This window comes from Elephantulus edwardii, unplaced genomic scaffold (genome assembly GCF_000299155.1).
Source record: "Elephantulus edwardii isolate Elephantulus edwardi_28Jun2011 unplaced genomic scaffold, EleEdw1.0 scaffold00007, whole genome shotgun sequence".
In the NCBI taxonomy this organism is placed as follows: Eukaryota; Metazoa; Chordata; class Mammalia; order Macroscelidea; family Macroscelididae; genus Elephantulus; species Elephantulus edwardii.
In genome coordinates this window covers 21455006-21480651 of record NW_006399757.1, presented here as the reverse complement: position 1 = coordinate 21480651, position 25646 = coordinate 21455006, and the positions used below count along the sequence as shown (strand labels likewise).

At 38.0% G+C, this 25646-nt stretch overlaps 1 protein-coding gene across 1 annotated transcript in view; it reads right to left on the bottom strand.

Annotated features, from left to right (window-relative positions):
• Positions 1-25646, bottom strand: part of LOC102861656 (multidrug resistance protein 1-like) — a 152996-nt gene that overhangs the window by 108553 nt on the left and 18797 nt on the right. The window contains exons 9-13 of the mRNA XM_006880286.1: positions 24329-24442; positions 23746-23856; positions 19591-19716; positions 18092-18295; positions 4846-5016 (exon numbers count right to left, since the gene is read on the bottom strand). Coding sequence (XP_006880348.1) covers positions 4846-5016; positions 18092-18295; positions 19591-19716; positions 23746-23856; positions 24329-24442 — 726 coding nt within the window. The remainder of the gene's footprint in view (positions 1-4845; positions 5017-18091; positions 18296-19590; positions 19717-23745; positions 23857-24328; positions 24443-25646) is intronic.

The following is a 25646-nucleotide window of genomic DNA, read 5'->3' as shown; positions in this document are numbered from 1 at the left end:
AACCATGCCCACCAAACTCTGTAATCCTAATGATTTCCTCTACTACCAACACTCCAGCCCTCCCACCCTCCTTTTCTTCTCCTTTTAGAGTTTTATATACATTTTACTAGTTATCCTTACATTTTTACAATAATAGTCTTATGCAATCTTTGTCCTTATGAAACTGAGTTAGTTCACAGTCTGATGCTTTCTAGACTCTCCAATGTTTTTATGTAATCTTTGCTTCTTAGTGCTGCATAGTATTCTGTTGCGAAATTATATCATAATTTCTCAATTCATTCGTTGATGGACATTTGCGCTGTTTCCATTTTCTTGCTATTCTGAATAACATTGCTATGAACATAGGTAGGGAGCACTGGTGGCCTAGTGGCAAGAAGCTGCACTGCAATCCCGAAGGTACCCACGGAAGCTGCTCCACGGAAGAAGGAGGAGCAATATCCCCCCATGCAACTAACTGACTCTGAAAACCCACTGTCCAGCAGCTATAGGTTTGTTCTGACTCAACAGTACACAACAACAACATCTGCTAAGTGCCAGATATTGTCCTAGTATTGGAAACAATGCAGTTAAACAAAGGCCTTGCAGTCATATTTCAGCAAGGGAGAAGAGGTAATAATACAAAATGAGTAAGTATGCAGACAGACTATCAGATGATGAAAAGTTCAATGGTGTGTTCAAGGGGAGAATGGGGGAAAGTCATGATCAAAAAGGAGCTTAAACACTAAAGGACAATGATTTACACTAAAGAACAATGATTTTGTAAATTACTATTTACATGGGACAATCTAGAGAACACTATGCTGAGTGAACTAAGTTTCATAAGGACAAACACTGCATAAGACCATTATTGTAAAAATAGGAGAATAAATAGTAAGATATGTATAAATCTCCAGAAGGAAAAAAAGAAATAGGAGAGGGGCAGAAAAAGGGGCAGGGATGAAATTATTAGGCGAGCCAAGTTCAGTGGGTGGGTGTGGGAATGGAGCTGAAAGAATAGGAAAGATTCAACAGGGATTTGAAAAGATGGGGTAATAATAGGCATTGTTGCTGTTATGTGCCATCAAGTCGCTTGCGACTCATAGGCATAGATCAATAATAATTAATTTTTTAAAGTATAGTGCATATGAATGATTATATGAAACACAATGTAAATGAAAGATTATATAAAACACAATGTATATGTGTGAAATACAATATAAGTGGATTGTATGCAAACCAAGAATATAAAAACAATGAGCTTGAAGTTCAACCCCATAGAGCTGTGTAGTTTACTGTATTTAGCATGAAACGGAGTCTTGTTGAAGGATTTCAGGTAGAAATGTGACAATATTAAGTTTATATTTCAGCTGAATCACATGGTTGCTGTGTTGAAACAGAGAAGGGGAAGGACTGAAGCAAACCCCAAATCTGTAGCCATAGAGTTGATTCCGGCAACTTGGAACTGACTTACTGACAATAGGTTTTGGTTTGGCTTCAGCACTTGTCGACTTGAGTCCGTTTTCAACACAAGCCCCAGGAAACTTTCTTGAATATAAGGATTTTGAAATCATTCCATGAGTCCTTTCATCTCTTTCTCATTGAAATCTACTTCTTACCCCAGGAAGCTACTATTTGATATTTTATAACACTAGTTTTGCTTTACTGATACTCCAGAATTACATATAAATGGAGTAATAGAGAGTGGGGATGGGAGCAACGGGTGGAGACAGGGTGTGGAGGGAAATGGAGGCTATACACACCCATGAGGATACATTTTACTGTGGTCTTTTTTGTCTGAGGATAATGGTTTGCATGATATTTTGAGTGGTAAAAATTTGCTACCTGTGATAGTAGGGTAGCCTACACTAAGTGGTGAGGTTTGAGAGTCCTTATCTTAAATGAAGGAATGGGAATTAAACCTGTCCTGCACTCTGCCTTTTTCATGCAGAGGCCTCTCCAAAGAGCAAAGACGCAATCCCTCTGTGGTGGTGAGTGTGGAGGACTCTCATGGCTAATTGTGAAGAATCTGACTTTGCTTAGAATGGGAAGGAGAATCACTGGAAGAGCTCAATTGGATGACATCAAAAGGATGACATTATCACATTTTCATGTTAAAAACTAGGTTTTTAGCATCTTGCCTGCATTTTAACACTTTTTTTTGTCTTGAACAATTTTCCAGTAAGTTGCGGAGTAGTAATGAATATATTGTGTTTGGAAGGGTGGAGGGTCAGCTAAAGAGAAGAAGACCTTAAACAAGAAAGATTGACACCTTGTCTATAATAATGGGTTCAAGTGTACCAGAGATGATGAAGATGACACAGGATAGGGCAAATCTCAGAGCTGTAGTTTATAGGGTCGCCATGTATCATCACTGACGTGATGGCACCTAACATCACCGACAATCGTGCCAGTTGACGTGCTACTAATTACTCTTTACCCTCAGCCCAGAAATGATTAGAAAAACCTTGCTTATGGAAGTTTCCAACTTACTCACTCCCATGATATTGATTTTAATAGACTATTTTAAATCTGAATAATAGCAGTGACAATGGAAATTATCAAAGTACTATAACTCTCCTATAGTTTGCTACACAATGTACTATTTTTACATACATTGTCTTCATTATTTTTGTACAATGGCAATCATAGTTCTCAAGTATTTTGCAGTCTCTCTTTTTTATGATGTATGACATAGATTTGATTTCAACTAGTAGCTTGATGATAGATTATATCACCAAGCTACTCTTTATTTTAAAAGTCTGAGTTGGTTTTGATTGCTTGATGTGATTAAGACTTTGGATTATAAACCAATGGCACAAAAATTACAATATATTTTTTTAAAAAGCTTTACATAAGTTGAGATAATTATGTAAAATATAATTTTCTGATACATTCAAGACCTAATTAAACATCACCATTGTTTAAAAAACCCACATTTATTAAGTACGTTCTATGTATAGAGCACTGTCCTAGTTACTAAATATAAAAAATGAATAAAACATAGCCCTGCCCTTGAGGGAGTTGTCTCTTCTTCCATAAGATGACCTCCATCGGAAAAATATCCCTAATAAGCAAGGATTTTCTTATCATATAAACAGTATGTGGCATTCTCATCCTGGGACAGAAACAAGACCTTATTCAAAATGATGTGCAAGTAGATAATAGTGACTAATAGTATTTTTCAATAAGCAGTAGGACATTCTGCTTGCCAGTATCCATTTGTTTCCATAAAGTCACTATTTAAAAAGAGAAGCCTGTAATTTTCTTAGAGAGAAAAACACTTAACACATTTCCAGCCAAACTCACAGTAAAATGCCATTAAGCCTTCTGAGAGGTCTGCAGGCCATGATTTAAAAGAAGGTTTGGCCATTGAAACAGTAGTTGATGGATTTTCCTATCACCACTGCCAACCTTATGGGATGCTGTGTAATTTAGTATAGGGCCACCACTGAATTGTGGCCAAAAAATATACGTTTGTAAGCAGGAGGTCAAGTGCAAGGTTTGGAGGCCTAGGGCTTTTGGAAGGGGTGACTCAAGGTCAGCATAAACCAGAGTACGTGCTTCTCTACTTGAGGGAAAATTAGGTTAAAATGATAACTCCAAACCAAAGAGCTAAATCTGTTGCTACCATGTTGACCCTGGGTCATAGCAACTCCATATGATATAGATACAACTTCTTCACAGAGTTTTGTTGGTTGTGATCATTATAGAATTAGATCATCAGGCTTTTTTCTTCCATGGTGTTCCTAGGCGGGTTAGAACTACCTGCCTTCAGGTTAATAATTCAGTGTTACTTGTTTGCACCATCCAGGGACCTATTGAATAAGCCAGGGTGGCTTCAAGGGGGAAAATAAAGAAGAGAATCTCAAAGAGACGCATAAAAGGGGCCAATGACTGATGTGGTTACAATAGCAATAGTGGTTGGTGGTGTTCTCAACTGCAGACATGCTACAATGCTGTGGTTGTGACTCGTGTTATGTGCTATCGAGCTGTCTGTGACTAATAGTGACCATATGAAAATCAGATGGGGACCTTGTCCTAACCTGTGCTATCCTCACAATCTCCCACATGTCCCATTGGTGCAGCCACTATCAATCCATTCTGCAGATATGAAGTCATTTAATAAACAGCAGACTCATTTTCTGTTCTTTTGTATCTCCTCTCCTCCTAATCATGCCCTGTAATTATCACATAAGTACATAAAAAGAAAAATACTCTTCATTTTCACCTCAAGGAGGACTTCACACTTATTAAACAGCCCACTACAGATCCTCACGCTCTTGGTAGTCCCCAGCTTCTGACATTAGTTTTGACAAACCACACTTAAAACTCTCCATTTTGCTTTGCTGTATGGTATATCTTATTGCTTATCAAATATGTTGCAGCATGCAAAATGCTGATGCTATCTCTGATGTTTGCATGCAGATGTTCAGTTTTATGATTACCTGTTCAAAACACTTCTGGATTTTTAAAGATACTGATAACAAAAGACAACAAACACTAGTGAAAACAAAAAAACAATAAATTTATATCAAAACCAACTTAGGAAAGAGTTGTTGGAACAGCACTGTAGTAAGCCAGTGTAGTAACTTGTATTTATAAAGCAATGACAAAAAAAAAAAATAAAAAAAGCAATGACCCCAATCCATTGCCATGGAGTCATTTCTGACTCATAATGACCCTCTACTGGGTTTATGAGGCTATAGATTTTTATGGACAGAGAATACCCATCTTTCTTTTTCAGGGTAGCTATTGTATTTGAACTGTTAATCTTCCAGTTAGCAGAAACATTATCCACTACATCCCCAGGACTCTGTCACAATGAACTCAGAAAATGACTCTTTTAAAAAGCATCTGCTCTCTTACCTTCTCCAGTGCAGCTTGAATGATAGATTCACTTTCTGTGTCAAGGGCAGATGTAGCCTCATCTAAGATCAGGATCCTGGGGTTTCGAACTAAAGCTCGAGCAATTGCAATTCTCTGTTTTTGCCCTCCACTCATTTGAGCTCCGTTCTCTCCTACTAATGTATCAAATTTCTAGAAAAAAAAATGTAAGAAAAAGAAAAATCTTAGAAAAGCAAAGGCAGCTTGATCAAATGATTAGAACAGAAGGCTACAAATAATCACTGTAGTGTTCTACACCAGCTCAGTGACAACTTTAGCTTGGTTGCGGTATTTTTCCCTTTACTTTTTAAAATTATTATTTGATTCTCTGCTTTTATTTAAAATCCATCTGATGTCAGCAATGATATTTCATTATATCACCTCTTTTGGATATTTTTATGAAAATAATTTTTAACCATGATTTTAGAAAACTTGGATTTCCACTCATTGATTCTTACACATTTTCATCCCTACCTCCCACCTCTCCACTGGTTAGTTTGTGTTTTTTTTAAAAATATTCATTCATTGTTGCATAGCTTCCTTCCTCCCACTGCCCCAGTCCACTTTGCTATGCATCTCTTATTCTGGACTGTTGTCATGCAAAACCATTCTTTCCCATCAACAAATGAATGGATACGGAAGCTGTGATATATTCACACAATGGAATTCTATGCAGAACTAAAAAGCAAGTAATTCATAAAAAAAATTGTAAATATTATATGACATGGGCAGCCCTGGAGGACATTATGTTGAGTGAAATAACTCAGTCACAAAAGGATAAAATCTGCATAATGCTACTGTTTTAACACAGGACTGATATGAGGGTTGGCAGGAAACTAAGAAAATGGGATAAATAATGAACACTGTATTTCCCTTTATTATGACTTGTCTTTTGTAAAAATAAGCAACTGTTAGATAAAAGGTCTAGTGAAAAGAGGACCTGAAAAATGTGGTTAGAACTAAAAGAAATCAGAACACATGGCAAGTGAGTATTTTCAGGGAAATCAAGGATAATTGAAATCTATTTTCAAAGCTGCTTAGACATTTTTAGAGTATTTTTGCAATCTTGTAAACAGATTTTAAATCTTTTAAAATATTTTAAAAAATATTATAATAAAATACATGATTACTATTATTTGAAAAGTATATTAGCAGTTAATATATTAGTCACAAATTTCTTTTGGTGTACTTGGGGAAAATAGAATGAAAAAGCCATTGCCAGAAGATGATGTTTGAACATGAATATGTGCAAATCCTATAAATGTATCTGTGTATATAGTAGAGCCAACAGGCATAAAAATTATGTAAACTTCTAAATCACTATCAGCAACACAGAGAAAATAAATGGTTAGTCCAAGGGCCTCAAGGATAATAGTTTCTGGGGATGTCAAGGTCAGTTGGCATAAATCAGTCCACAAAGATATTCTACATCCAGCTTTGGTGAGTAGTGGCTGGGCCCTCAAAAGCTTTTGGGCAGCTCTTTAAGGTGCAATTATTGGTCTCTCGCTGCCCAGAACAAAGAGGGAAGAAAAGTGAAGGTGTGCTGAAGCAATAAGTCCAAAGGGCCAATAGATCTTGTGAACTCCAACCTCCATAACCTTGAGACCAGCAAAATTGGATGGTGCCCAGCTAGCACATCTGACTGCTCTAAAAGCGATCATAGTAGAAAGTCCTAAATAGGGGGAAGAAATAAATATTAAAAAAATAAAAATCATGAAAATGGCCAGACTTGCTGATGTGATCAGGACTGCCAAAGCCCCCAAGACTGCAGCCCTTCGTCACTCTTAGGACTTGGAATTAAACTCGTCACTGTGGTTCATCTTTGAATCACCTAGACAGTGGATAGAGAGTTGTTGACAAGCTAAAGGCAGGTAGTTCAGATTTACCAGCGGCTCTGAGACAGAAAAATGGTCAGACTCCTCCCATGAGAATTTATTGTCTCTGAAAATCTGCTGGAGGATCAGCTATGAGTCAGTTCTGACTCCATGAAAATGAGTTAGTTAGAGCTTTCAGTGACAAGGTGAACAGAAACGTCAGGGAGGTATTTCAGCCCTAGAATAGATAAAGAAATATAATAAGAGCACTCTGGCTGTACCCTCTCCAAGACATATCTGTTTGTTCCTTTGGCCATCCATGTGATGTTCAGTGCTCTTCTCCAACAGCACAGCTCAAAGACATCAATTCTTCTTTTGTCATCCTTATTCATTGTTCTGCTCTTAGATGCTTAGCAAGTGATTGGCAAGATCATGGCCTGAACCAAATGCACTTTAGTACTCAACCTGACATTTTTCCTCAATAATTTGGAAGAGTGCCTAACTGAAGACTTTCCTAGTGCAATATGTCTTCTGATTTCCTGACTACTGGTATCAAGGGTGATAATTGTGGATTAAATGAATCTCTCAGAATTAGTGGTTATGACTTAGACGTCTACATAACTTTGCTTCCTGTTGGCTCTATTATATAGTAAAAAAATAGAAGAAATTCATTTTTATTCCTATTCCCCCCAAAAAAAGAGTGTAGAAATTATTGAACACTATCACTAATATCACATGCAAACAAAATCCAGGTGAAGAATGTCTAAAAATGACAGGAATAGTACATTGAGCAAGAACTGGAAACACAAGCTGGTTTTAGAAGAGGCTGTGGAACTAGAGACATTATCACCAATGTCAGGTGGATCTTGACTGAAAGAAAAGAATAACAGGAGTATCTTTCTGTATTTCATTGACTATGCAAAGCATTTGACTCTGTGGATCACAATAAACTGTGGCTAATCTTGAAAAGAATGAGAATCCCAACACTCTTAATTGTGTTCATGGAAAACTTATACTTGGACCAGGAAGCAGTCATCCAAACAGAGCAAGGAAACACTACATGGCTCAAAATCAGGAAAAGAGTGTGTCAGGGATGCATCTTGTCTCCATACATTTTCAATCTATATGTGGAACTAATTATTCGGAAGGCTTTACTTTATGAGGAAGAATGTGGCATTAGGATTGGAGGAAGATTCATCAAAAATCTTCATTATGCAGATGATATAACCTTGCTTGATGAAACTGAGGAGAACCTGAAGTATTTGCCGCAGAAGGTCAAGGACTATAGTCTTTAGTATGAATTGAAGTTCAACATCAAGAAGACAAAAATTCTCAGTACCATGATAGACAGAGAGGAGATTAATAATATAAATAATTTCAGCTTGCTTGGCTCCACAATCAACAGTCTTGCCACCAGGAATCAGGAAATCAAAAGGTGAATTGCATTAGGGAAATCTGCTGTGAAGGACCTCTCCAAAGTGCTAAAGAGCAATATTGTCAGTCTAGAGACTAAGGTACGCCTGATTAAAGCCATAGTATTTGCAAGTACTTGCTATGCATCAGATATCTGAACAATAAGTAAGCAAGACACAAGAAGAATCAGTACCTTTGAATTGTGGTGCTGGAGAAGAGTCTTGAATATACCATAGATGGTCAAGAGAACAAACAAGTCTGTTTTGGAGAAAGTGAAAATAAGCTTGCTCCTTGGAGGCAAGGATTTTGAACTCTTTCTTACACATTTTGGGCACGTGGCCAGAAGAGACCAGTCCTTGGAGAAGGACATAATGGTTGGAAGGGTGGAGGGACGGCTCAGGAGAGGAAAATCCTGGATGAGATGGATTGACTCAGTAGCTGGGGTTATGCGGGTAGGTTTGTCAGAGACAGTAAGACTGGCTCAGGATAGGGCACAGTTCAGAGCTACTGTACATAGGATCATTATGAGTAGCGACTTGATGGCATATGACAAAAAGAAGATGCAAATAACAGGATTTGCCTAAGGGTCAAATTCATACATCAAGAAGGGTTACAGTAGAAAAAAATGAATGAATATGAGACTCCTAAGAGGTTGTTGGAAGAAAACTGTTACAATATAGTCATTATAATTAATATTATAAAACAAAATGCTTGTGAATGATTGAATGGAAAGCCAATTTGCACTATAATCTTACACTCAAATTACATTAAAAAATTACTGCAAGAATAAATTGTCCTTTAAAACGTCCCTCTTGACCTTTATCCTTCTTTATCTTCTCTTTTGCATGTATATTCTAAACTAAGTAGGTATCACTAAATATTTAAGGTAGAAGTAACTATTAGCACTCATGAGGAATGGTCAGTAATTTTCTTTAGGGTTAATGAAATTGTAAGCATTTTTTGTACACTTTTAGTTTCTAGAGACTAATTTTCATATTAGTCTGGTGACACAATGGCTGAGAGACCAACTTCTAAGTGGAAAGCTGGTGATTTATATTCATCAATCAGCTCTACACAAGAATGAACTATCCATCTGCTAGTAAGAAGAAAGCTGTGAGCTTTCATGTTTATTCTGTCCCAAAAGCAACCATATATGACGGTGTAGAACTCCATAGAAAGTTCTAGCGTGTAAATCTTTATGGGAACAAATTGTCAAGTCCTTTTTCTCTCTTTGGTGTGACTGATGGGCTCAAATGACTCAATTTTTGGTTAGCAGTTGAGTTCTTAAGTATTGCACCACCAGAGCAAGAAAAGTCTTTGAGTCAATTCTCCTCTCTCATATTTGAGTGGCTATGACTTTAAATAGATTTAGCAGCATTCAACAACAACCTTCACATTAGATTTTTTATTTTAAATTAACCTTATTAAGGAATAAATTACAAACAAGATGGAAACTGAGAATACAGCTCTATGACTTTGACAAAGTTTCTTGTTATGTACCACGTTGTTGTTGTTGTTATGTGCCATTGAGTCGTTTGTGACTCATAGTGACCCTATGTACAACAGCCCTAAACCCTGCTCTATCCTTTGCCAATCACATTGCCTCTGACACACCCATCCTGACTAGCCCAGTCACTGAATCAATCCACCTCATAGAGGGTCTTCCCTTCCTGCGCTGTCCCTCTACCCTACCAAGCATGATGTCCCTCTCCAAGGACCTGTCTCTCCTTACAACATGTCTGAAGTATGTCAAACGAAGCCCCAGAATCCTTGCCTCCAAGAAGTAGCCTGGTTTAACCCTCTCTAGGATGGATCTGTTTGTTTTCTTGGCAGTCCATGGAACATTCAATACTCTTTTCCAGCACCACAGCTCAAAGGCATCAACTCTCCTTCTATCCTCCCTAGTCATTGTACCATAGAGTCAGAATTAACCCATAGCTGACCGTCTGGTGAGTTTTCAGAAGCTGTTAATTACATGGGAGGAGATTGCACATCCTCCCTCCACACAGAGCAGCTATTGACTCGAACCGTGTGCCTTTGGGATTGCAGTGCAGCTTCTTGCCACTAGGCCACCAGACCCATATAATCATTACCTCAATGAAGAGATGGGACAAGGATAGATGTGGTTATAGCCATAGCTAGCTCTGGAAGAGTACCTGGGTGGTTCAAATGGTTAACATACTCGCTGGTAATTGAAAGGTTGGTAATTCAAATACATGAAAAGATACCTATAAAGAAAGGTTTGGCAATTGATTTCTGAAAAATTGGCCACTGATACCTAATGGAGCATTTTCTACTCTGAGGCACAGTGCCATCAGTTGGAATTGACTCAACAGCCAGAGATATCCTTCACACTAAGCTTCTCTTGTCTCTTTTCTAAGAAAATCAACACCAAGTGCATTATAGCCAAATTTCTGAGTACTAGAAATTCAAATGAAACCTTTAAAGCAGCTAGGACAACCCACCAGGTTTCAATTTGCTTGCTGGTCTTGGGTTGCTGAGTCATAGTCAATTTGATGGCACTGAAAAGCAACATATACAGAGGAATAAGGGCCAGAGTGATTGCTGATTCTCGTAAAAAAAATGATGGAAGCCGAAGGGCTGGGGGAGGGGAGCAGATATCTTTCAACCTTTTAGTTAATGAATATTCAACACATGTTGTTGTTGTTATGTGCTGTCGAGTCGTTTTCGACTCATAGCGACCCTATGCACAACAGCCCTAAACCCTGCTCTAACCTGCGCCAACTGCACTGCCTCTGACACACCCATCCCGATTACCCCAGTCACAGAATCAATCCATCTCATAGAGGGTCTTCCCCTCCTGTGCCGTCCCTCCACCCTCCCAAGCATGATGTCCCTCTCCAAGGACCCGTCCCTCCTGGCAACATGTCCAAAGTATGTCAGACGAAGCCCCAGAATCCTTGCTTCCAAGGAGTAGCCTGGTTTAATCCTCTCCAAAGATGAATTTGTTTTCCTGGCAGTCCATGGTACATTCAGTACTCTTCTCCAGCACCACAGCTCAAAAGCATCCACTCTCCTTCTGTCCTCCCTAGTCATTGTCCAACTATCTGATGCATAACAAGCGATTGATGTTTAACAGATAACAGATTGATATTTAACAGATAACAGATAACTGATAACAGATGTAGTTGATCTGATTGATTCCTATGCATACCATCAGGTGAAGTCCATGTGTATAACCTGCGTTTGTGTCTCTTATAAAATGTATTTGCAATGAATAAGCCATTGATTTTACAAAATTCAATCATTCTATCTCTAGCTTCATTCCTGTCACCAAGCCCATGTTTTCCGACTACTGATTCTTCTTCACTGTTCCCAACTTTTGCATTCCAGTCACCCGTTATTATCAATGCATCTTGATTGCATGTTGATCTATCTCTGACTGTAAAAGTTGGTAGAAATCATCTATTTCTTCTTCTTTGGCTCTGGTTGTTGGTGCATATATCTGAATGATAGTGGTATTCACTGGACTTCCTTGTAAGCGTATGGATATAATCCTGTCACTCACGATGTTGTACTTCAAGATGGATCTAGAAATTACTTTTTTAACTATGAAGGCAACCCCATTTTTCCTTCCCTTTTCATCTCCAGAGTAATATATCATATGGTCATCTGACTAAAAATGCCCCATACCAGTCCATCTCATCTCTCCAATGCCTAATATGTCAATGTTTATGCATTCCATTTCTTGCTTAACAATTTCCAATTTTCCTACATTCATGGCTCTCACATTCCATGTTCCAATCACTAGGGTCTGCTTACAACTGTTCCTCCTCCTTTGTATTTCCATACTTGATAGTTCTACCTAGGTTGCCCTTTCTGTTAGTCTGCGTGTGTTCTGTTGTGCATAGGGTTTTCAGAGGCCTGCTATTTCAGAAGTGGGTGGCCAATCCTTCTTCCTAGTCTGTCTTATCTGAATGTTCAGATTTAGAGGAGTATCTGACAGAAAATATTCTTCAAAATATAGGGAAAAATAGAGTCAATTTCAGATAAACAATGGTAGCATGAAGTTAGGACTAGGGAATAGTTTTCTTTTTTCAAAAGAAGTTCTAAGAGATCCTAATCATGCTGAAGACATGGGATTCTATGTGGAAATTTGTATCTAAAGGAGGGAATGAACAACAGAAAAAATGCTCCATAAGAGGGTTATAGAAGGCAATTATTTTTGTTTCTTATTGGAAGCAGAAGTGGCACCCACTTCCTAAAAAACATGCCTCTGGAAACTCTATGAACTTAGAGAAACAATGATAGTTATAGAACATAGTTCAGGTCTTTTGTTCATAGGGTTGCTGTGAGTAGTGCTCAACTCAACAGCGATAAACAACATTTTACTCTGAAGACAACTAACTCTGCAAATTAAAATAAAAAGAGGAAATAATAAAGAGCAGCAATCTATGAAATAGGAAACACAGAGAAAATAAGCAAAAAAAAAATAGTGTTTATAAGAGTAATATAACTGAAAAACCATTAGCAATGTTAACCAAGGTAAAGTAACAGGAGAAATTGGAAATAAAGAGATTAAGTGTTTCTCATTTTTAGACAATATGCTTTTGAAGAAAGGCTTAAAATATCTACAAATAAAGTTATTCCAAGTAGTAATGTAATCTGATAAATTAGCAGAACCGAAAGTCAATATAAAAGTATCATTTCAACAGTTCATACATATAGAAAGTTATTATAAAGAAAGAAATGGAACAAACTGCAATCTAAAGACTTTTCTTGAACCATTCAAACAATTGAGGTCACAGGATAAATAATCCCAAACCTAAACAGAGACTAGTGCTTGAAAGAGGAACAGAGCCTGTTCACTAGCAGAATGCCTATTCTGTAATAAATGGCAATGGATCTTCTTTGAATAAAAGAATACACCATAGAAACAAGGATTTATACACCGAAATGAAGAATACTGGAGATGAATAAAATCTATATAAAAGAATAATATTTTTGTTCTGATTTTTAATGGATCTAAGAGTTAACTCTAATATAATTCATATTTAACTGTGTGCCTTGAGAGTTGACTAGATTTTTTTTTTGGTATTTTTGTTAAATTAGGGAAACCTAGGTAGACAACAAACAACAAGGTAGAACTATGCTCTATGAACATTGTTCATGAATAAATAGAAATGAACTGTGATAAGCACAATATAGATGACTTTCAAAAACATTATGCTAAAGGAAAAAAAATCATTACTTCAAAAGTATGTATTGTAAGATTTCATATATGTGTTGCCTTACAAATGATTCCATGTATTTTGAAATGGGCAATCTCTTCCTGTGCAATTTACAGCATGGAAACCCAATGGTAGGTTAGCTATGATATAGTTCTGACTCAAAGACAGCTAGTTGAGAGCCAGAGAACCAGCAAGACTAATGTAGAATTAATGTTGGGTGATACAAATCAGAACAAGTGGTTTTCAAAGATGGGAATCTCCTCCCATTAGATTTGCTGTCTCGGAAAACCCACTGGAGGTTCAGCTATGAGTCAGTTCCAACTCATCAGAACACAACAACAATAGCAATAACATAATAGACAGTGTATTGTGTTTCATTGACTATACAAAGGAAATTGACTAAGTAACTAGTAAGAAATTACAGATAAAATTGAGAAGAATGGGACTTACCGAACATTTAATTGTGTGTATGCAAAACTTATACCTAGATCAAGAAACAGTTACTGGAACAGAACAAGGAAACACTGAATATTTTAAAATAAGGAAATGTGTGTGTGACGGTTGTATAATTGTTTTGTACCTATTCAGTCTGTATGCTGAGCAAACAGAATTGGTGGAAGATTCATCAACAATATGCAGATGACACAACCTTGCTGGCAGAAAGTAAAGAAGACTTGAAGCACTTGCTGAAGAAGATCAGAGACTTCAGCCTTAAATATGGATTACAAATTAACATTAAGAAAACAAAAATCCTCATCACTGGACCACAAGGCAACATCATCATAGATAGAGAAAAGATTGAAATTGTTGACAATTTAATTTTACTTGGAACCACAGACCCATGGTAGCAGCAGTCTAGAAAGCAAAAGGTGTCTTTCATTGAGCAAAACTGTTGTCAAGGACCTCTCCAAAGAACTAAAGAGCAAGGATATCAGTTTAAAGACTAAGATGTGTCTGATCCAATCCATAGTATGTTTTGTTTCCCATGCATCAGAACGTTGGACAATAAAGAGTACTGAATAAAACTGATGTCTTTGAAAAGAGGTATTAGCCAAATACATTGAATATGCCATGAACTGCCTAAAGAACAAACAAATCTGTCTTGGAAAAAATGCAACCAGGGTACTCCTTAGAGAAAAGGATGGTCAAACTTTGTCTCAAATACTTTGAGGATGTTGTCAGAAGGGCCAGTCCTTGGGAACAAACATCATACTGGAACAGGTGGAGGGTCAGAGAAAAAAAGAAAGCCTCTCAAAGAGATGGTTTAATGAAGTGGACTATAACAATGGGATTAAGCATGTTGGAGATTGTTGAGAATGGTACAGTAGATGGGCAAGCTCCCATCTACTGTTTATAGGGTTGCTGTGAGTCATAGTTGACTTAACTGCTCTTAACATAAACAACAATAGACAGGGTAAGACTTTCATTTCTATTTGCATGTCTAGTAATTGTAGATTTTACACTGAATATGTTAGTGAGATTGTGAATTCTGCTTTTCTTTGAAAAGCGAATTTTGTTCTAGGAGGCAATTCAAATACTAACGGACCAGCTTATAACTTGTGTTGTCTTGGATTTTGCTTTTTGCTTTTTTTAGGGTGAGTCAATCTGTAGAAAGTCCAAGGTATTTTCCAAACCTTGTAACTTGGCAAGACTCTACCTCCAAAATCTGTCTCTTCTAGGGATCTTGTCGAGGCTTGGTTTTAGACTCTGTTAGGGCAGGTCTAGAGCTGGTATAACTGTAAGGTGTGCTCCTTACTCCTAAGGTGTGGCCTTTGTGGTGTCTCAGCCTTATGCCTGGGGTATTAAAAAGGTGTTAATGTGGTATCTCCAGTCTGCTTGGGTAACATTTTCTACAATCCTCAGTATTTCCTGACCCCAAATCTCCGGGGTATTTCCAGTTTCCCCTACTGTGTGCCACTCTCAATCTGCAGCAGCCAACTCTCTAGTACATGTGGAGAGGTCTTTTCGTCAGACAAAGCTTCCTAAAGAATCTGCACCTGACCTTAGGTTCAATCACCCCGACAGCACAGCTGCCTCGCGTTCTTCAGTGCTCAAGTTGACCCTTCATCTCAATGGGATGCCATGTTCTGCCTATATTCTGGTCGACAGAGGTGTGGTTAAAAATTTTTGTCCTTGGGCAGAATGAGTTTCTTTTCTCTGAGCAATGATGGTGCTGTACTGTCTTTTCTTGCCCAGTTCTTGGAAACAATTTTGTCCCATGCTCGGGTTTTATGGCTGTTTGGTTATCATGTGTTAGAATTGACAGCAAGGAATTAATGGCAGTAAGGCTAGCCTGTGCCAGTGAATCTTGATATAGTAATTTCACCATATATCACATTGTATCATATCATACAATCACCCTATATCATATTATAATAGTATGATATACTATAGCATAAAAAAGCTTTAAAAATGATTTATCTTTGTACAAACTTTGTCCAGTTTCAACCTATTGAATTAACCACTTCAGGAACTTTTATTTATTATTCTGCTGACTCATTTCTCTGGTTAACCATGGCTTTGGAGATTAGTTTTCATCATGATAAGCAATTGACTTATATTTATGATATACAGCAAAGGTATATTATAAAATAGTAAGTAGTAAATTATAGGGTATGATTTAAAAAGCACTATGAAGGGCCTGAAGTCCAAATGAGAACTTAAAGATCATTGGTGATTTTCGAAAATCATTAAAAAGGGGCAAAAGATTGAAAAAGAGTTGTTATGCTTTCATAAACAACACTACAGTAAATTCACCTCCTTAATTATTTTACTTTCCAAATAGGCATTTAACTAGTTATTCAGCTGTGTAGATTATAACAAACTATGAAGTACTTTATGAAGAATAGGAATTCTAGGACTTGTGTTCATACAGAACCCCACACATAGACTAAAAGTTCTTTGAACAGAACAATGGATTACTATGTGGTTTAAAATGAGCAAAACTGTGTATCTTAAATAACATGTTGGGCAAATAATCCAACAAATTAGACTGTGTGAATAAGCACAATACATCAGGATTGGAAGAAGATTCATTAAAAATCTTTGATATATAAAGGATTCAAGTTTGCTTACTGCAAGAGGAGGGGACTGGAGGCACCTACTGATGGAAACCATATATTACAGCTTTCAGTGCCAATTACACCTCCACACAAAGATAACAGAAATTATCACAACTGAGCCTGCTAACATTATTATGACAGATAGAGTTAATGCCTTTGGAAATAACAGTGATGAAATCAACTGACACATTGCACTGGGCAAATCTATTGTAAAAGATCTTTTTAAAAATATTGAAAAACAAAGATATCCTTTGGAGGACTAAAATATGCCTGATCCCAGCAATGGTATTTTTAATTTCTTCACCTTAATGGGAAAGTTGGACAATGAACAAAGAAGAATAAAGAAGAATGGATATTTCTGAATTATGATGGTGGCAAAGAATGTTGAGTATACTGTAGATGGACAGAAGGACAAAAAAAGAAATGAAGAAAAAAAATTGTCTTGGAGGAAGAACAACCAGAACACTCCGTAGAAGAGAAACAGAAGGGCTCTGCCACGTGTACCTTGGACGGGTTATCCAGAAGAACCAGTCCCTGGAAAAGGAGATTATGTTTTGCAAAGTAGATGGTCAGCAAAAGAGAAGTTCTTTAGCAGGATAAATGACACAGTGTCTACGACAGCGGACTTGGACTCGAGTGTGGTGTTTCATTCTGTGGGACTGTTAGTCCAGAATGACTTGATAGCAGCCAACAACCATCAAATACTATCCTAATCATGATAATAAATAGCGTTGCCATTAAGTAATTGTCAACAAAACACAAATTAACACAAGGCACAAGCAAGAAGAAAATTATTAAAACTTGATGGAGAATGGCTTGCAAAATTAAGCTGACCATTTTTGGTAATTGTGTCCCTTTTATTATTTGAGTTTTAATTTTTAGTTATACTCTGATATGACATCATATTTCACAAGATGTGTTCCCACAGTTTTAAATCAAGTTGATAGACTAATAAATTAGGAAAGGTTAAGAGATAATTTTATAGTTCTCTATAAATTCTAAATATTTGTTGTGTTGTTGTGTACCACAGAGTTGGAACCGACCCATAGCTGGCCCTCCGGAGGGTTTTCCGAGGCTGTTAATCGCACAGGAGGAGATTGCTTGTGGTCTCGAACTTCATTTCTCTGATATTACAGGGCAGCTTCTTACTCACTAGGCTACCAGAGCTATAATATTGCTTATTACTAAGCATTTTAGTTTATTATTAAAACTAAGAATTTTAAACTTCTATGTAATATAAAATGTGAAAAATAATCTAATAAAATTTATTATTTTAAGAACTAGGAATTTTAGTTCAAGTATGATTACACTTTTCTTGTTCAATATTAGCTCCACGTGCTTCTAAAAATGACAGGTTTTCTTCGGACTGAATACTAGGTGGCATTTCCAATCTTAGCCACAAGATGGCTTCACAAGTCAACATCTTGCAGACACATCATTTCTCAGTTTAGAGGGATGATTTGGTCTGTTTCTGTTATTACACTTGAGCATGGTCTCTTGCCCCTCTCCATTTGCAGTGAAAACCATTAAAATGAAACATAGATTAGATTGTTTTAAAATGAAAATTCAAATTCAGAGATGCATCTCATCATTTAGTTGTTACTTATTTATAGATGTTTTATCTCACACGGCGGGAAAGTTAGCAGCCCTCTGTCTCTCCTGTAAACATTCTTGTGTGATTTTCCTCATTTGGACTACGCGGGGCCTTGATTTCAGGTGAAGGGCGTGGGCCACAGAGAATACTTACATTAGGAAACTCCATTATAAAATCATAAGCATTTGCTTCCTTTGCTGCCCTCTCAATCTCGTCGTCAGTCACGTTGTCTCGCCCATATTTAATGTTGTTTTTGATGGTGGTCCCGAACAAGACAGGCTCCTGGCTGACCACTCCAATATGTTCTCGATAATGGCGCACGTTCAGGGCTCTGATGTCCTTCTCGTCCACCGTGATCTGCCGACCGACAGGGGTAAACCATAGAATGAGGGCTTTTACTATTCGGTCATAGATTCTTTCTCACTAGTCCAAAATGCCAATTGAGAAGCAGGGCTTTTTAAGGCCAGTCACTTTCTCAGTTACGACTCTATTTTGATGGAAGTTTTATAGCATATATGCTGTCAAGGCATTCCTTTTGTTAGATAGGGATCAACAAACCTTAAGAGAAGAAGTGGTTTACAATCTGCCCAATCATCTCTTTATCTGTACTCCTCTTTTTCACTCACTCGCTTGCTCACACATCGCTGTTAAGTCAATTCTAATAGACTCCTAGTGATCCTTCAACTTGGAGGTTCCAGTTCACTAAGAGGCACTTTGGAAATACGACCTGGCTAGCTCTAACATCTGAAAAATCAGTCATTGGATACTTCATGGAACACACATGTAGTGGCCATGAGATGGAACTGACTTGCAAACTTTTTGTTTTTCACTTTTAAGGAGCTCTGATTGCGATGCTTGTCCAGAGGTGGCACCTCTCCGGAGGTTCAAATCCAACAGTCGCTCCAAGGGAAGAAGATGGACAATTTCCTGTCACAGGATTGACAGCTTTCTGAAAACCCCTGGAGAGTCCTGATTTAGCTGCAATATGTACATAATCTACTAAGGATCCCTGGTGTTGTGGTAGTTAAAACTGTGAACTCATCAAATACCTGTTCTATGGGAGAAAAGTGAGGCACTCTAATAAAAAAAAAAAGAAAATTAAAGCTTGAGAAAGGCTGTGGGGTAGTTGTGTAGTACAGGTGTGCTATGAATCAGAGTTGATAGTGCACAACTCCACAAAGTTTACTTCTCATTTGACTTCTTGTTTATAGTTAATCTGCTTCACAAAAGCAGATATTTTTATAGTTCTAGTGCTCTGTTCTCAAGCACCGAGAACAATCCCTGGCAGACTGTTAATAACTATGAGTCGAAAAAAATAAATACATGAGCAAAGAAAAAATATGATTTTTTTCTTTCAGTCCCATAGCTAAAAAGAAAAAAAAAATGACACAGATACAGGCTCTATGGTAGTCAGTCAGTTACTGCTGTTGCGTTGAAACTGATTCACAGCTGCTTCTCCAATGGGTTTCCGAGGCAGTAAATCACCCAAGAGGAGATGACTGTCTTTCTTCTATTGAGCATCTGGGGGATTTGAACCACCAGAGAGGCGAAGCCTTTTGGATAGAAGTATCTCTACAGACTCCACCACCAGAACGTCACTTCTAAATCTCTTTATGGCGAGGATTGTGCTTGGTTTTGCTAGTTGTACTTACACAGCCGTTGCTGGGATCATACAACCTCTGCAGAAGCTGGACCGTTGTGCTCTTCCCACTGCCATTGCTGCCAACCAGGGCTACCGTCTCTCCAGAGTTAATTTTGAGGTTCAGGCCCTTCAGAATCTGTTGGTGGGTAGAAGGTGGAGGAGAGGGGGAAAGAACACTCTTCATAAAACTATAATAAATTCAGATGTTGTCTGTAGGTTTCCAGAAACTAATTTATGATTCTAAACCAAACCTGACAAAAATGAACTCTTCTGTGACACTGATGAATAAATTTATATCTTGTTACTTGTTTGATACATACATACATGCACGAATTTAAACTCTCAGCATATCTATCAATTATTTTCATAATAATTTCTGTGAAATGATGGGAAATAACGTCTTATCTATGTTCATGTCTCTATATGTTGCAGGAGAAACATTTGTAATTAGTACATATTAAGAGCAGATTCAAACTGAAAGGATTCATACACTAACCATCACAGAAGAGTGTTTGCAATATCAACAAAACTATTATTACAGAATATTTTACTATCATTCACTAAATTAATTCTCTTTTCATTTTCAATAATGTGATTAAATTTTGCCAGACATCATTGTAATCAATTTAAGAAAGATCTTCCTTAAAAGCTACTTAACATTCTTACAACGTAAAACATCTGGCAGGGCTTTTCAGTGATGCCCAGGGATGAGGCTACATAATTAGAAATGCTCTTTTTCTTGCAGTGTTTATCCTAGGGGAGGGGAATTGAATACAGGCCCTTCTTTTTATGGGTTGTTATTGTGAACTAGAATTGGAACCGTCCCATAACTGACCCTCCAGCAGGTTTTCAGAGGCAGTTTAAATCCCATGGAAGGAGATGGCCCATCTTTCTCCCATGGAGCAGCTGGTAGATTTGAACTGTGTGCTTTTGGGATTACAGTTCAGTGCCATACCATTCCAAAGGACTGAGCTTTGCTACCAGGAATTAGTATTCTGGGACCCAGAATGTGAGAGAATCCTTGCACAGAACTACCCTCTCAAAGTGCCAATGGCCCCATTGTGCAGAAACTCTCACCTACCTTGATTAGCATTTTTATGCTTGAAACCAAAAGCTCTGGAGTCCCTCATTGAGTTCTCTTACCATTGCAAATAAGTGGACCTTTGATTCACATCTTTAATTCACAGAAGCGGATCCTTTAACTGCAACACAACATCCTCAAAGGGTCAAATAGAGGAAAATTATCCAAACCCTGGTGGCTTGGTAAATTGTGCTACCAACACAAAGGCAGGAGAACAAATCCCCCAGCTGCTCCATGGAAGGAAGTTGGGCAATCCTCTCTCATGTGATCCACAGCCTCTGAAAACCCACTGAAGGCTCCGCTATGAGTTGGTTCCAACTCAACAGCACATACAAACGAGAACAACAGTGGTGCATCATTGGAAAAGGTAGAGGATCAAAGGAAGTTTCTTAATGAGATGGGTTGAACCAGTGACAGTAACAAGGGGCTGGAGCATGTGGGGGACTGTGAAGATGGCACAGGAGAGGGCATGGTTCTGATCTGTTGTTTGCAGAATCAGCGTAAGTTGGAGTTGACTCAATGTCCCGTAAGCAATGATGTTTCTGTGTTGGGTGAATTGTGCACGTTTTGTACTTTTTCATTCTCCAGTTCCTCAGGCTTTAAATGCGCTAATAATTGGGCTTCAGTTACTTTCTTTTACTCTCAGAGTTTCCATTATCTTCAAGTCAATCCTGACTCATAGTAATAGGACAGGACAGAATTGCCTCACAAAGTTGCTTAGGCTATAAATTTTTATGGAAACAATTTTTATGCTTCAGACTACAAACTTGTCAGCAGCTGAGTGTTGGTAGCTGGAACCCATTACAATTTAAGTGTTGGTTCTTTTTTGGCCTTTTTTTTCGTTCGTTTTCCAACTTTCACATGAATATGAAGCAATTGGCAAAATTATGGCTTGCGTCAGGTATGTCTCACTCATCAATGTTTTTGCCCTTCAGCATTTTAAAGAAGACATTGATAGCAGTTTTGCTCAATTTAAAACATCTTTTGATTTCTTGATTGTTGCTGCAATTTATGTTGCTTGTGGATGCAAGCAAAAAGAAGTTGTTGACAACTTCAATCTTTTCTCCATTGCTCATGAGGTTGTCTATAGGACAATAGTACTTTTCTTTCTTTCTAGCCCTTTTAAAAGATTTTTATTAATTTTAATGAAATTTACAGAGACTTTGAATTTCCATTAATTCATTGTTGCACTTTTCCCCCTGCCCACCCCCTCCTCTCCCAGCTCACTCTTCTCTTTGAAAAGTAAAAGAAAAATTCTTTCATTGCTTTACAATCCCTCCCCCCAAGTTCACTCCACTATGCACCTTCATTCTGGACTCCTGTCATGACAATAATACCTAATCATATATCCCTTTTAAACAGTTCTCTCCCTCATCTGTTTGAATGCAGTATAAATAATTTATCCCATGTTTTTCAGTCTCTCCCCAACCCCAAGGTCAGTCTAGTCTTACAACAGTGGCACTATACAGTATTTGTCCTTTTGTGACTGAGATACTTCACTCAACATGATGTCCTTGGGGGTCACCCATTTTGAATAATATTTAATGAATTCCTTGTTTTTCAATGCAGCATAGTATTCCATTGTGTTGAATATACCACAGCTTCTCTATCCATTCATTTGTTGATGGGCACTTCGGTTGTTTCCAACTCTTTGCTATTGTGAACAAAGCTGCGATAAACATGGGTGTGCATATATCTGCTTGGGTGCTGTTAATGGTTTCTTTGGGGTAGATTTTTTTCTTTCTTGATGTTGTTATGTGATCCACATCAAAGGTCTCTACTCTCCTGCAGCAAGCACTTCACTTTCTCCTTCACTTCTGCAAGTAGGGTTGTGTCGTGTGCATAATGCAGCTTGTGGATGAGTCTTCCTCCAATCCTGATGCCTCATTCTTCTTCATATAGTCCAAGTTTTCAAGTGTGTTTCTTAGCATGTAAAGTGAATAGGTGTGGAGAAGGAATACAACCCTAACACACACCTTTCCTGATCTTATACCATGCCAGGCCCTCTTGTTCTTTTCTAGTGAGTACTGTTTGGTTTCACATGAGCACGAATGAGTGTTCTGGAATTTCCTTTATTCTCAATGTTACTAATAATTTCTTATCCTCCAGACCCAATATTAACTATACAAAGATTAAAATGTAGTATGTTTGTTGAAGGGCCACTGCCCTGTCTGTCCATTACTGTGGTAAGCTGTGTGTTGTTATGATGCACCTTGTCTATGATAATATTTAAAATGCAAGCAAGGTTAGCTATAGTGAACAAGTTTCAGTGAAGCTTCCACAGTATAAAAGGCCTGGGGACTCGCTTCCAAAATTAGCCAACAAAAACCCTAGAGAATCACCACAAAATATTGTTTGGTATAGTGCTGGAGGATAAACTCTCTGGGTTTAGAAGGCATACAGAATATATAGTGGCCAGGGAGCTCTGGTGGCCTCTTGGCAAGAAGCTGCACTGCAATCCCAGAGGTACATGGTTCGAATTTACCGGAGGGACAATCTCTTCCTGTACCAGTCAGATCCGATTTGATTACACACACACACACACACACACACACACACACACACACTGGCCGTGAGAAGGGATCTGAATATATTTACAGTTGTGAGTTTCATTCCATGAATATTAGTGTGAAACACAATGTATTCGAACTTTGTAAGCAAACCAATAATAATTTAAAAAAGAAGTTGACCAGAAAAAAAAAGTTTCTGTTGACTGTGGGCGTGTTAAGTGAGGTAATGCTCTATGATAACCAGTAGGTGGCAGCATTAACTCAAGGCATTTGCCATGCTCCCAAGTGAAGTCTATAGCTGAAAATGTTTTAGTTCAATTTATAAAATATATATTTTTTCAATATACAAAATTTAGTTAGTTCTTTCACAGTAGTTCATCCAGTAAGGACTGATCTAACCTAACTGCTCTATCTGTGTATCTTTCTATTATCTCTCTCTGTGCTTTATTTAAGTCTCTGAGCAGAGTAACCCAAATATTGGTCAAAATAATCCTAAGCAGTCTCCTAAAAGAAAGAACCTGTAGACAGTAGGTGACACTGACAGAAACGTTTACAATTCTTTTATTTCTCCTACCTTGAGAGATGGTCGTGATGGGTAACTGAAAGAAACATTCTTAAATTCCACAGTGCCTTCTATGTGTTCAGGTTTACATCCAGTTGTTGAAAAATTATTGATAGCAGGTTTCTTGGAAAACAAAAAGAATATTACAGATCTGTGAAGAACTAAAACAGCTTCCTATACCCATAAAATCATCAAAGAGTGATTTTCTTTTACCATATGTTTCTTTTCTGTGCTAGTAAGCTAGGCACACAGGCTACAATCAAACACAGATAGATGCCTTATAGAAAAAACTTTAACAACAACAACAAAAAGATCTTTCTGTAGCCAGCCCTCTTGGTGTAAGCTTTGGTGTTAGACTGTTAACCAAAAAGTTGATAGTTTGAATCCACCATCTGCTCTGCATAACAAAGATGAGCAGTCTCCTCCTGTAAATATTTACAGCTTCAGGAACCCCAAACAGGGGTGACCATAAGACAGGACGATTGCTTGGCAGCAGGTTTGTTGAGCTTATTGCTTTAGGGAGGAAAGTGTGCCCGGTGTTCAGTCCCCTTTCTCTGTCCCAGTAGTTATTCTTCACAGTAATTGGAGGTCTTACCGTATCAATAACCTGGAAAATATTAAAGGCAGCTCCTCGGGCTATTGTAAAGGTCTCGAAGTGTGGGGCTGCTGCTCCAATGCAATAGCTGCTGTGGATGACGCTGAAGAAGACCTACAGAACAACAACAACTGCAGTTTAATCCTTCCACATTCACGTGAGAGAGATCACAGAAAGGAGCACATGCTTGGGGAAGATCACAGAGAATTAGCGGAGAGACGATGGCGGAAAGAATGAAACATGCTGCCATGCATAAAGGAAACACCTAGTAATCCAGACTCTTTGACTCCCTTGTGAAGTGTATCTGTGCTTGGTTGAGGTAGTTTTATGGTTGTCTCCTTCTAGCAAGTCTGAGCAAGAAAACACACTGACCACACCTGACCCAGATAGATATGTGTGTGTTTTAAACTTAAATTTTATTGTAATTTGAATGAAAGTTTGCTGAAGAAATTGGGTTTTCATTCAACGATTCATGCACATTATATTTTCTGACATTGATTATAGAAATCTATGATGACTTAGGGATAACAAGTTGTGCTCCCAACCCAAAGGCACTCAGTTCAAATCCACCAGCTGGAGAAAAATGGGCAATCTTCTCGTCGGCTATTTACTGTCTAAAAAACTCACTGGAAGGTCCATTGAGTCACATGATGGATAACAATAACACATAACAATAACAACAACAACAACATCAACACCAACATTGATTATAATCTCCATAACATAGTGGTACTCTCCCAACTTTTCCCCTGTGTTTCCAATTTCCACTAACCCTTCTCTCCTATCCCTTTCTTCCTTCAGTGCTTTGTTGCATGGAAAATTATATCCTTTTTGATCTTTCATAGGTGGATGTTCTAAGAAGTTCATTCTCTTCTGATGTTATCATTCACCTACTTGGACTATGCTCTGTTTGGTTGATAGTTCCCAGAAATAATTTCATTTCCAGGCTCAGAGGGTGGCTAAAAGGCGTATATATGAACTGCCTTTTATAAATCCAGCCTGTACTTCAGGCAGTTCTCTGTTGATGTGCTGTTCCAGTCGTTTTTGGATAATAATCTTCAGCAGAATCTTACTTGCATGCAATATCAATGATAATTTTCACACTCTGTTGGATCACCTTTCTTTGGGATGGGAACAAATATAGATCTCTGGTCAGAAGGCCAAGTGGTTGTCCTCCAGATTTCTTGGCACAACTTGATGAGCACATCCAGGGCAGCATCTGTTTGTTGAAATATGTCAATTGGTATGCCATCAATTCCTGGGGCCTTGTTTTTTGCCAGTTCTTTCAGAGCAGCTTGAACTTCCTCCTTCATCACCA